At 39.3% G+C, this 13162-nt stretch overlaps 1 protein-coding gene and 1 long non-coding RNA gene across 2 annotated transcripts; one reads left to right on the top strand and one right to left on the bottom strand.

The window, feature by feature from the left end:
• Positions 1-3795: 3795 nt before the first annotated feature.
• LOC124280308 lies at positions 3796-5691 on the bottom strand. The gene is made up of 3 exons (XR_006899645.1): positions 5587-5691; positions 4854-4919; positions 3796-3857 (listed from the first exon to the last, which is right to left on the bottom strand). It is a non-coding gene; the product is annotated as an uncharacterized LOC124280308 (long non-coding RNA).
• Positions 5692-9411: 3720 nt separating this feature from the next.
• Positions 9412-12888, top strand: LOC124280309. Its single transcript, XM_046716210.1, has 3 exons — positions 9412-9663; positions 11689-11849; positions 12694-12888. Exons 1-3 carry the CDS (start codon positions 9513-9515, stop codon positions 12886-12888), a joined length of 507 nt encoding a protein of 168 aa, XP_046572166.1. The 5' UTR covers positions 9412-9512.
• Positions 12889-13162: the final 274 nt, after the last annotated feature.

Genomic DNA, 13162 nt, shown 5'->3' with positions numbered 1-13162 from the left:
CTCACATACCAAATATGGATGCGATTGGGACAATAGTGGTGGAGTTATATGCTGTTTTATGCGTTTTAGACACATAATGCATTTGTGCAATTTTTCAATGCCATATGGCCGACAAACAATCAAATTTTTTGATATGCATGTAAGAACACGAAATGTTAAGCATCCTATGTTGATGCATACTGCCAAGTTTTACTGCCTTCTGTGCAGAATCTGACCAGCTATGCTGTTTATAATGTAGTATCATCAGAATCTGATGAGAAATCCAATATGGCCGCCAAGCAATACACATTTTGACATGCACCCAAGAACAAAAAATGTTCAACATACCAAGTTACTACGTACTGCTAGATTCTAGCTGCATAGTTGAAATAGTAATGGCGCTGCGATTTTTGAAAATACATTTTAGTACAAAATAAACAACAGAAGTAAACATCTAGTTATCCGTAACTAATAAAGATATCGCCAATATAACCTATGAGCATTAATATTTGAGGTATATTATGTATATCTGCACATTTACAGCGTTCTGCAGTTCATACATTCAGAGTAATGGATTGCGAAAAATGCCTACCCACAAAATCTGCAAATCTCGATAAACCTCTTCAATCCAATATGGCCGCCGCATCGCGTGACTTTTTTGACATAGGACCAAGAACAGAAAATGTTTAACAACCAAGGGCCACTTCAGAACAAGCGTCTAAACTGTTGTATGTGCTAAGTTTGGTTTGCGCACAAAATGGCAAAGAAGCCCGTGAAAGTTTTTTGAAGACAACTTTTGCCCAAAAGTAGCGTCCAATATGGCGGCCATCATATAAAGATAGGCACATTTGACGATGCTACTGTGTAGAAACATGCATAGACACAAAGTATGCAAAGTTTGAAAGCAGTAGCCCTTGTAGTTTTAATGCAGCACATTTTGGAGGTATGCAGTCAGGATTTTGCTGAAAACATCACCAAAACTTCAATCCCAAATAAGCGTCCAAGCGGTGCATTTTTTAGCGACTTGAGCCGTCCAGAAGAAAGTGTAGGCATTTTGATTAGCATCAGCTCAAGAACTTTGGTAAACATTGGAGCATTAGTTTTTGGAGATTTTGCATTTGCATTTGAAAATTTTGAATTAATTTTGAATTATCTGCCCTTTGCTATTGGGCCTACAGCCTAGGGATTTTAAAGCGATATGTACCCCTCGGTGGGCATCTGGGTGAATTTTTCAAGGCATTCTGTCCAGCGGTGCTTGCTCTGTAGGTCTGGTACAAAATCACGGCCGGATGAATAAATAATAATAATAATAAAAACGTTAACGATTACAATAGGTCTCCTGCCTAAAGGCAAAGGAGCCCTAATTAAAAATCGTTATTTTGAGTTTTTCGGGTTTGACCCGAGACTTGATAGTATGTCGAAAATGCTTCGTAATGGTCAAGGTCACCAAGGTCACGAGGGGTCAAAGGTCATTTGACCCGGTCCGTCACAAGACAAAAAACAAGTTTTTATGGCGAGCTAAGGCGCCGTTGTTATTACCTCTAGGGTGAAAAGGAATTAGTGTTTCTGCTTTGCCCAGACCGATGTATCATATCGCCCAGGTCAGATTTGGTGACAAATATGTCCGCCGTCTGTCCGCAAAGTCTGTCCGCCAAATTACTGTATAGCCATTTTCTCCGAACTATTAAACATACAGAGTTGAGATTTTGCAGACAGCATCCCATTCATTGTGTCTAATGATGCCGTAAAAATCAAGTCATTTGAATTTCAACTTCTGTTCCCATGGCAACCTGAAAATGAAAAAACTTCAATCCAAGATGGCGGCCAAACGGCTAGAGGTATCGATCTGGGACTACCAGACAAAAATGATCGGCATCTCATGACCAACTCACATACCAAATATGGATGCGATTGGGACAATAGTGGTGGAGTTATATGCTGTTTTATGCCGTTTTAGACACATAATGCATTTGTGCAATTTTTCAATGCCATATGGCCGACAAACAATCAAATACTTTTGATATGCATGTAAGAACCGCGAAATGTTAAGCATCCTATGTTGATGCATACTGCCAAGTTTTACTGCCTTCTGTGCAGAATCTGACCAGCTATGCTGTTTATAATGTAGTATCATCAGAATCTGATCGAAATCCAATATGGCGTAAAGCAATACACATTTTGACATGCACCCAAGAACAAAAAATGTTCAACATACCAAGTTACTACGTACTGCCAGATTCTAGCTGCATAGTTGAAATAGTAATGACGCTGCGATTTTTTTGAAAATACATTTTAGTACAAAATAAACAACAGAAGTAAACATCTAGTTATCCGTAACTAATAAAGATATCGCAATATAACCTATGAGCATTAATATTTGAGGTATATTATGTATATCTGCACATTTTACAGCGTTCTGCAGTTCAGCACATTCAGAGTAATGGATTACGCTAAAATGCCTACCCCACAAAATCTGCAAATCTCGATAAACCTCTTCAATCCAATATGGCTCGCCGCGCATCACGTGACTTTTGACATAGGACCAAGAACAGAAAATGTTTAACAAACCAAGGGCCACTTCAGAACAAGCGTCTAAACTGTTGTATGTGCTAAGTTTGGTTTGGCACAAAATGGCAAAGAAGCCCGTGAAAGTTTTTGAAGACAACTTTGCCCAAAAGTAGCGGTCCAATATGGCGGCCATCATATAAAGATAGGCACATTTGACGATGCTACTGTGTAGAAACATGCATAGACACAAAGCATGCAAAGTTTGAAAGCAGTAGCCCTTGTAGTTTTAATGCAGCACATTTTGGGAGGTATGCAGTCAGGATTTTGCTGAAAAACATCACCAAAAACTTCAATCCCAAATAGCGGCCCAAACGGTGCATTTTGCTTTACTTTGAGCCGTCCCAGGCGAAATTGTAGGCATTTTGATTGGCGCATCAGCTCAAGAACTTTGGTAAACATTGGAGCATTAGTTTTGGAGAGATTTGCATTTGCATTTGAAATTTTGAATTAATTTTGAATTATCTGCCCTTTGCTATTGGGCCTACAGCCTAGGGATTTTAAAGCGCGATATGTACCCCTCGGTGGGCATCTGGGTGAATTTTTTCAAGGCATTCTGTCCAGCGGTGCTCTCTGTAGGTCTGGTACAAAATACGGCGGATGAATAAATAATAATAATAATAAAAACATTAACGATTACAATAGGTCTCCTGCCTAAAGGCAAAGGAGCCCTAATTAAAAATCGCTATTTTTGAGTTTTTAATTAACATGGCCTGAGGGACCAATTCTAACCAAGAATCACCAGCAAGAATGTAACCTTGGTCACACAGATTCCGGGTTCCAGAAGGACCAAGTGGCAGTACCAACAAATTTAGAGTGAGTGAGTTGTGTTTTACACTGCTTGCAGCAATATTCCAGCACTATCACAACATCGGTCACCAGAAATGGGCTTAACACATTGTACCCATGTAGGGAATCGAACCTGGGCCTTCGGCGTGACGAAATTACAACAGGTTAAATCCACTGGGCTACCCCACTGTCCCACATATTTAGTTGTGACTAGAAACAGATGCTGCAAGAAGCAGAGTGGTTTCCCCCAGTCAATCTAGAAACCTATGAATGTTGGTTCCAAAACTGGTTTGCCCTGATCGACAGTGTCTCTAGGTTTGTCTGCACCATATCTGTACTCATGGGTTTCAGTCAATGTGACTTTCCTTCCACATCCAGACACAGTCGTGACAGGGTCACTGTCCTAAGTCACTGTAAGTGACATTAAACCTAACTCACTCACTCACTTGAAGATGTGACACTTACATTGAAGTAGGTTTCGCATGAGCATAGGCCTTCACTGCCCACTGCAACTCCACATCTGGCTGAAACACATCATTACAGTTACCATGGTTATGGAACTTCCACACACTTAGTTCTTGGTGTCACCTGACTCATGTCTATTATAGAACTGTAACACCTTTTGTTTAATCTGTAATATGGCTGATGGATGATGCATGATTGGAGGCATGAGAAATCAAATACATTCAGTGAACCTCTTACAAAAATAACTTGGGATCTCTCACACAATTATAATAAAATAGCATTTTTAACAATGACAAAGGTAGTCGTATTGTCACCTGTTGTGCCACATCTATTGCGATGTGCCAAATATTGAATCATTACCTTGGTTACACCCCTACTCATCATATCAATCATAATGATTTATGTCTTAAGTACTCAGTGCACAATCTGACATATATTTGTCATGTTTGTCCTGATTCCTTGAACACTCAAAATTCTTACACAAAAACATACATCGTACTACCAAGTGTACGACTCTCCGGACTCACAACTATTTTCACATAATTTCTATATTTCAGTGTGAAAGATTGAACATGATTTCTTACATCCTTGACTATTCAGTGTTACTCTATTGTATTATCCAGATGACAAATGACATGATGATGAAAATAGATGCTCATCAAAATATTCTGTTCTTTCATGATTGAAACAATCATGATATATTTTGGGTGAGAATGAAGGCAATTTAGTCCTGTGAATATGGTACACTATATGAGAACTGGTTTAATTACTTAATGTCAAGCATTCCTTTTCCAAAGGCAGATTCTGTTCACAACATGGTCAAGTATTGTTGATATTACGGTAGTTTGAAATCTAACTACCACTAATTCAATACAGAGAGCCAGGTCAATCTCTTGAAACCAATTCCTTACTCTTGTCTCAAAATGATATGAATATTTTTCAGCATAAATCAATGATTTATTGGTCGAACTGCAAGTGTCTACATTTATCATGTATAAATTTTGTTCCTCCAAAGAAGTCTTAAAACTGGGAAAAGATTCATTCAGTCATGTTACCTGGTTGACATAATCCTCAGCCTTTGATTTCAGAGCTGAGGCAGCCGACTGCATTCCTCCAATGCCCTGGATAAACAAGAATAAAGTGTGTAACTGTACAGCTGTCACCCTTTCATTTTCATTTACACAAATAAGCAATTGCATTTACAATGATAAGTTCAGCCGTGTCGGTCAGGAAAAGGCATGTCAACATCATTGTAGTCTATGCATGAGTAGTTGTGTTTAACCCCACTCTGAACAGTATTCATGTCATACATCAGCATGTCAAGTTGCAAACATGGTTTGTTGTTTAACGCTGCACTCAGCAATATTCCCGCTATATAGGGGCGATAAAGTCACAAGTGATGCAGGTGTTTATGGACTTTGCTGTGACCCACGAAGCTATAAACATATTTAGAACAAACCAGGATTCGAACCCACGATCACACGTTTCTGGTGTGCACAAGGGACGCAACTCCTTTAACATCCTCTGAATATATTCAGAATTATATGCAGGAACTGCAACCTGTGTCATAAAGTGTCAGACACTCCTCGGAATGACAAACAACTTGATGAGACCCATTCAGTCTGCTATCAGATCTTTTTCAGTCGTTAAGTGAAACTATCGTGACAGCTAATACGACCACTTTCTGAATCTAGTCGTCGCTTCACTAGTCACATTCACCACCAGTATTGTCAGGTGACTGGTGTCATTTTTCTTTGAACGGTTTTCTTAGGAAAATCAAATACTCACCAGGTCTGATAAATTGTAAGACATATTGCCTACTGCCTGTCCTGGTCCTAATTATTCTGTGGTGTATGGTAATCACGAAGCACGTTTTCAAACCCGGAAGTGATATCACAGTTATCGCCCCTGGTCATTTAAAACACGGAAAAACACACACAACAAATCGGGTACTACCACAATATTTCTATCATGTCCTTTTAATCAAAAATCGAAATCATTGAAGCATGTATACAGAAAATAAATTATAAACCCTCAAAGGTGTATCCAGTTTCACTCAATACTTCAGGCTTTTATTGTTTCAAATGAAGCATATAAAATGTTCCTTGGGAACTACTGTATAATGCTTCTCAAGTAGAGATACAAAGATCCAGTTCTTTTGTTTTGTTCACATGTGTTTTGTTACTGGAATTGACTAAACAGATAAAATCAATGCATAGCATTTCTGTTTGGTGTAATTTTGATGTGGCTGCCAATTATCCCCAAACTATCACAAATGTTTGGTAATGTCCTCATGTGAATACTGACTTTGCTATGCTAAACCCTTGAACCTGATTTTGAAGTGGCTGAGAGCTGGGTGTAATATGTCTGTGAACAGAGGGAGGAAAGTGAGCTGTGGACGGTCTAATGCCACACTCAGCAATATTCCAGCTGTATGGCTTTTATTAGTCCAGCATATAACTAGACGACTTTGCACTATACGAAGGTGTGCTCGATGTAGACCTTGGCTGGAATACGAGTTTATTCATATGAACTATATGGCGATGGTCTGTAAATAATCAAGTCTGGACCACACAATCCAGTGATCAACAGCATGAGCATCTATCTACACAGTTGAGATTTGATGTCAACCAAGTCAGCGAGCCTGACCACCAGATCCCATTAGTTGCCCCTTAAGACACACATGGGTTACTGAAGATAAATTCTAAACCGGATTTTCATGGGATGACATGTTTATAAAAATTGAGGAGTGAGGCATTATTTCGTTCCAGAGTCGATTTCTACCTGTAGAATTACCATCGTCCAATGGAATATCTTGCACATATGATTTTGATCATTTCTCAAGCACAAAAGAAGAACTTGTTTTACAGAACCATTTATTCTTCAACATGTTCAACAAAAGCAATGTAACTTACAAAATCTTGAAATCTATAATATAAAATGTAAAAAGACCTGTTTTGCACTCAATAAATCACTGCTGTCATCATGGTCGTACACACAACTTATTTCATTCAACAGGTCTTGCACATCACTGATACGGATTGGCACTTTGTTGGAATTACATCATAATCACAGATACAGCATGAGATCCAGGTAACCTATAACACAGTTATTCATGCATCATTTCTTTATTTCAACTTTTTGACATGATTACATTTGATCTTGTTTCAACACATCATTTATGGTTAACTAGTCAGAGATTTTGTTTAACAACCTTTAACATAAACAGCATTTCACCTATATCACCAAATCAGCTTTAAACTGGCGGAGCTGGCCCAGTGTGAAAGTCATGCATCTATTGCCACCATGTAGATGCATTACAACATACTGGTACTCCATGCCTCACAGACCAACCATTCTCATCTAGTAATTTTGCTTGTGGCAAATGACTTAGGAACATTTTTCATGATTTTAAAATTAAATATTATCAACTTTTTGATCGGACATTCTCCTTTTTACATACTCCATATCAGACAGACTTGACATTCTCATTCACTTGCTTTGTTAGCCAAAATGACTTAGGAAGATTTCCATGATTCCTTCTTAAGTTTTGATAAGACATTCGTCTATCATGTTGTTTATCAGTAACAAATTTTGATACAATGGCATAATGCTCGGAAAAGTTTGGATGTCAATAAGTTTATGTCCTTAGAAATGAAAGATGTGAACCCTTTAAGTATAACATATGTGCTATCCTCTAAGCCATGTAAAGAGTAAGCGGAATTTCTTAATGAATTAGTAAAATGCAGTTGGAAACTGAGTTCTAATCAAGGACACTTTTACGATTGATTAAGATCATTTAATATGGTGCACAAAAAATATTTGCAGAAATTCTCTTAGAGGACAGCAGATTGAAATATTGGCACGAACTACCATTTCCTGCCCCTCTTACAATCAGATGTGTCCATCCTTTCCTTCTAACATTACATGACATAATCCACTGTGCAAATTACAGAATTTTAACCCAACAAGGGTATGAGCTTAAATAGTTAATGTGTCTTTCAATACTCTTATAACATAAAATAACAACATGTTCTGTCCTAGCTTATTGATTTTTATGGAGCTTATCATCCTACCACACTGTTTGAATCTCACATGAACTGTCCAACTGATCAGTTTAAGCATGCACTCATGAACCAGTGCCACCAATTTGTCGAATCAGTTTAACATCTTCTTTTTCCTTCACTGTCTTGATGTACATGTCCATTTCATCTGCAAATTCATTAGGATCAATTTCAGTAGAGTTGATCACATGTCCATATTTGGCGGATATCTCTGCATCAATTTCATCATTACTTTTTACACCCGGGTCGCTGTCCTCAACCTTCCTCTTTCTACTTAAGGGTGGTTTTAAACATAGTTCTGTTCTATCATGTCCCAAATCAGCTGACTCCCCATTTTCTTCAACAGCAAAGGCTTTTTCTCATGAGACTAGCTTTGTACTTAACGATATCTTCAATATAGTAGCTTTGGTTGTGTTGGCTTTATGCTTTTAATCCATGGAATTAGCTCTGCCATTGCAAGCAAAATATCCTTCATTCTTTTCAGGATGCCATTACTTTTGGAAGACGGAGATTGTTTGCTTTCGCAAAATGACGACAAACTGACACAACCAACATCTGACTTCTGATATGACAACCAAGCAAAGTAGGCTGCTATGACAATGATAGCTTCTGGACTTCGGCCACTAACAAGCCAACATTTATCACATATTTGCATCAGCTTTTGGGTTCTTTCAATAACCCCCCTATCAAAATTTGCTTTCTGCAGTGTATGGGCCGTGAGTTGCCCCATGCTCCATCTTGGCAATTCAATTTTCATTATCTGTTTCATACGACGCAACATCAAAATGAAGTCATTGATTGGTAGTCTCCTTGAACTTGTCATTTCCCTTGCAGTGATTGGATACTCATGTCGGCGCAAAACAATATACATACAGCAAGCACCCAAAGCTTCTTTGAACTGTTTGGATCTGTTTCTAACCTCCATGTCTGGATGTTTACATGCATCTTCATATATCATCATTCCTTCTTCCTTCCAAGAACTGCTGATGCCCCCCATCGCACTGCATATGCACGTTATTTCCTCTACACCGATGGGGCTGACAAAGTCACTTTTCTTATCGGCGTCTCTTTTAGCAGCGAGTAAACTTGAGCTTGCCCCTGTAGGCAGGGGCGCCGAGTGACGGAGCGTTGAAGTAACAGTCTGTACTATCCTCGAAAGTTTGGTCAGACACAACCAAACCACACTCGGAACAAATTGATTGTTCGTGCGCTCCTATCTTATCTTTGATTACAGCATCTTCTCCACAGTATGGGCACAACATTGTCAGACGTTAGTTTCCCCTCCTGAAAACGTTTTGACGGCGCCCTCAAATTTTGTAGGGCCGGTGTAACGCAAGCGTGAGCTGGTTCCCGGCTCTCACTGCGCGTCGTCTACTTCAGATAAGAATAGACCGAGCCCAACATGATGTTTCCCAGCTTAGGCAATCTGCCACCAGGGGAGCGCGCGTTGCATACCTTAGAAGCTCCACATCAGTGTTTTGACATGTAGTTGTTACCTTCTCGAGGCGCGACAAGACATTGCTGTGTGGAGCTTGGCACAGCAGCGACGTCGGACTTCTGTTTCCGGGTTCAGCCTCGAATGTGAGCATTCTTGTCGTCTGCTAGACACGGAAATGGCGTGGTGACAGGAATTTACTCTCAACTTTCGCAATGCCCGTACCCCATACTGTACGCACTCTGAAGCAAGCATGTCTTCGCAACATATCAAAGAACATGGATCGACTATGGAGTGCAGACTTCGACCGTCTCTTCGCGGATACCCCACGCCTTTACTATGTTCTGGGCCCATTCGATTACATGAGTGAGTACTCAACATTCTTTGACATTTATTACATAGGTCGGTTTGTTAATTCGTGGTTTATGTTTTGTTACTCCCATCGATTCGCAGAGGCTGTAAAGGTACGAAGTGTTCTGAATGACTTGGCCCTTGTTATCGATTTAAGCTAGGATCCAACTTTCCGAAAAATGTTGTGAAGAGAAATCAAGATTAGAATGTTGTCCTTTATTTAGTTTCTATGTCAATGACGCTGTTTACTGTGCATTTCCTTTTCAGCAAATATTAGCTTTTTACTCAACATTCTTGGCTAAACTTGAACAGGTCTCTAAGGCAATAATTATTAGTTTATTTTCAGATTGAATTTTTCTAGATCATATTCCTATATATAAGTAATAAGAGAACACCGTACCCTAGACATAAATAGACTGCATATCTATCTCTTTCCTGCTATGATCATAGAATTACCACAGATCCATGGACTTTCATTCAGTACAGCATTGGAGCAAGGCTTGACCGAGACAATCAAGAATAGGCCTAGCAGGAGTACTATTGTGCAAATTAGTCTTCCAGAAGTTCAGTAGCAGCAGAGGGCCAAATGCTTGTCAGACAGAAGCTAGGTTTTGTCTTTGAATGGCAGTTAGGGCCTACCTTTAGAATACAGCACAACAAACTTTAAAAATACGTCATAATACCCTTTTATGTAATGTAATGTGATTTTGTTCGAAAGCATGTTCTCGAAACAATGCCCTATGACGCCTGCATGGCAACACGGTTGTCTAGCTCAGCGAGTGCTCCACTCACTGGTATTTTATCTCTACTGGCTATGTTATTGCATAAGCCCAACGATGTTGAGAGTTTCCAGTAGTTGTATACCCGGCCGGATCGCGCCAATTTTGCAAGCACCAGTTTGAAAATTATTTTTTCTCACTAATACGGCTCATATTTATTTGTATTATGGGGTGCTGAGGTGTTATGTTTTGTGTATTATTGTACTTTGTATTTTTAAATTTAGCGAGAATCGCGTTACACCGGTCTGTATTATATATATTCGATTATTTGCATTTTAATACTTTCTTTCACAAAAACGGAAACCCAAAACGCCGAAAGTACACTATGAACTGGTTTAATGTACAAATTGGCCTGGAATTTTGCACTCAAGCCTCTTTCACACGCAACATTTGTTCAGTAATGATTGGTCAAGGCTAACTCACCCTTGTGCCGTCACTACACATGCTCATGTCTCCCTCGTTCCTTAGTCGCGATCCACATTATCCTTACAGTGTTCCCTACATCACTTTTCTGTCACAAAATCACCCCGATTTATATCAAAGCGTGGCATTAATGCATGCACCATGACATCTACTGACTGGCGCTGGCGTCAACAACCTTTTTTTCAGTTTGAGGCATATCGGCCCATTCTTGAAGATTACGGAATGGGACGAGTGTGCTTAAATAACATCGGTCCATTCGGCCATTGTCCGTGGAGATTAAAATCCACGAGACACCAAGTCTACCCGTAACCTTCGTAATTGTCCGTGACCTATTCGATGTGAACAGTGTGGATGTAGCTCAGTCGGTTAGCTGTTTAGCTAACAACCCGAAGGTCGTGGGTTTTGCGTCTGACGGTTTCTCACAAACTGGTTGCTTGTCTTAATGACATCGTGACCCTCACTGCAGAGATCGTCCTCACGAAGTTGTGGTGCTGTATTCTAAAAGGTGCTCCGCCGTTAGGAGGATACACACAAAAGAGAGGAATTTATTAATGTCAGTTTTCTCATAATGAACACAATGAGTTTCAGAGTATATACTTACTCCTTCACTGGAAGTGATTCAAATTCAAATAGACAGACTTGTAAGAAGCTTAGTACAATAAAGTCTGGACAGAAGTGACTCAAATAGCAGACAAATCTGTCAAGAGCCTCTGGCTATAGCTTGAGGCTAGTCTAAAGGCTTTAACCGAAAACCAAGTCACTCAATAGCTAAGGATGAACAGATAAATTATTACATGACAATGATGGTTTATTCATTTCACTCATTTCTGTTTTCTAGCTTCTGAAATGATTCAAGAACTTCTGGACACCCTGTGTGCTGACCACCGAGTAAGAAGGTCACACATGCATCTTCTTCTCACTGGCCGCCTTAAGGAACTGGACTTCAGCAAGTGTTCAAACATGACTAGCATGCTACATCTAGTTGGCATCAGATGCCAGGTGAAATATTCTACTTTGCTAACTTCTGTCCAGGTGTCTGTCTCTTACATATTATACAGCTCTCTAAATGGTTGGTTGGTGTTTAACGCTTCACACTCAGCAATTTTTCAGCTTTATGTCAGCAGTCTGTAAATAATTGAGTCTGGACCAGACAATCCAGTGATCAACCTCTGACAGTGTGCTGTTTATGAATCATGTGAATACTGGATGATATCAACCTATCAGCCATGATCATCATGCATTCATGGGTTAGTACTCATGTATCTTGTTGGACACCAGTCTCCCCTGTTTATTTGATGCTACTACTCCCCTTGCACCTGTGTGGTGTAGTATAAAGAAACCTTGACATTGAACATCAAAGCAGTCCATAAACATCAACAAGTAACAGTACTAAAAGGAAACAATAACAGAGAAAGAATAATTTGAATTTCATTGAATATGCAGGAACATACATTTCATAGTAGCATAATTTTAGTAATAAATATGCAAACATTTCCAGTGAACATTTTGCGAGTGTTCCAAAGCTTCTAACACTTAAAGAGATAGTTATCATGACCTGTAGACTTTAATATATGTGTTATATACACATGCTGAGTTCCTGATTTTTAATCTTAGCACACACACCACTGTTCTTCCTTTTGTTAAAAAAAATGTTTAGCACATATTTTATTCAGCTTGCCCAAGTTTTTGTTTCATTTCATGATTCTTTTCATTGTCTTAAGGTGCTGTCAATTGATATAAATCATAGAGATTGATAATCATTGAATAACTAAGAGCAAAACTGCCAAGAGATTCTGAAAGAAATCAACACATTTCACATACATGTGCATTTCATATTTTGTAGAAGCTGACAAAGTTAGACCTCTCCAACTGCAGTGTAGCCAGCCAAACTGTTCTGTGCAGTATTTTTCAAAGTCTTCCATTGCTTCGCTGGCTGAATCTACGTCAGACAAAGACCAATGACCAGGGTTTTAACCACTATTCTATCTTCATGCAAGAAACTACAACATCTGAATCTATTTGCCTGTCCTGTTACTGATCGAGGAATCACCAACATTTTCAAGGAACCTGAGAATGGTAACAGCTCTTCAAATATGAAGCAGAAGAATACCTGCAGCACCAGTGGTGTGAGTCTGACATACCTGAACATTAGTGCCACAAAGATCAGCAGTAAGGAGCTGTCATCATTCTAAATATGTGTCCCAATCTCCACGTTCTGCTGTATGCAGATGTTATTGATGCCGTGGCTCAGATAAGCAACTCATCAGACCACTAACACAATCTCAAGCTAAGGACACTCAATGCCAGTGGAC

The sequence above is a fragment of the Haliotis rubra genome, unplaced genomic scaffold (genome assembly GCF_003918875.1).
Source record: "Haliotis rubra isolate DU_JTF1 unplaced genomic scaffold, ASM391887v1 Scf2647, whole genome shotgun sequence".
Classification (NCBI taxonomy): Eukaryota; Metazoa; Mollusca; class Gastropoda; order Lepetellida; family Haliotidae; genus Haliotis; species Haliotis rubra.
Note: the sequence above shows the minus strand (reverse complement) of the source record. Positions and strands in the feature narration are given on the sequence as shown.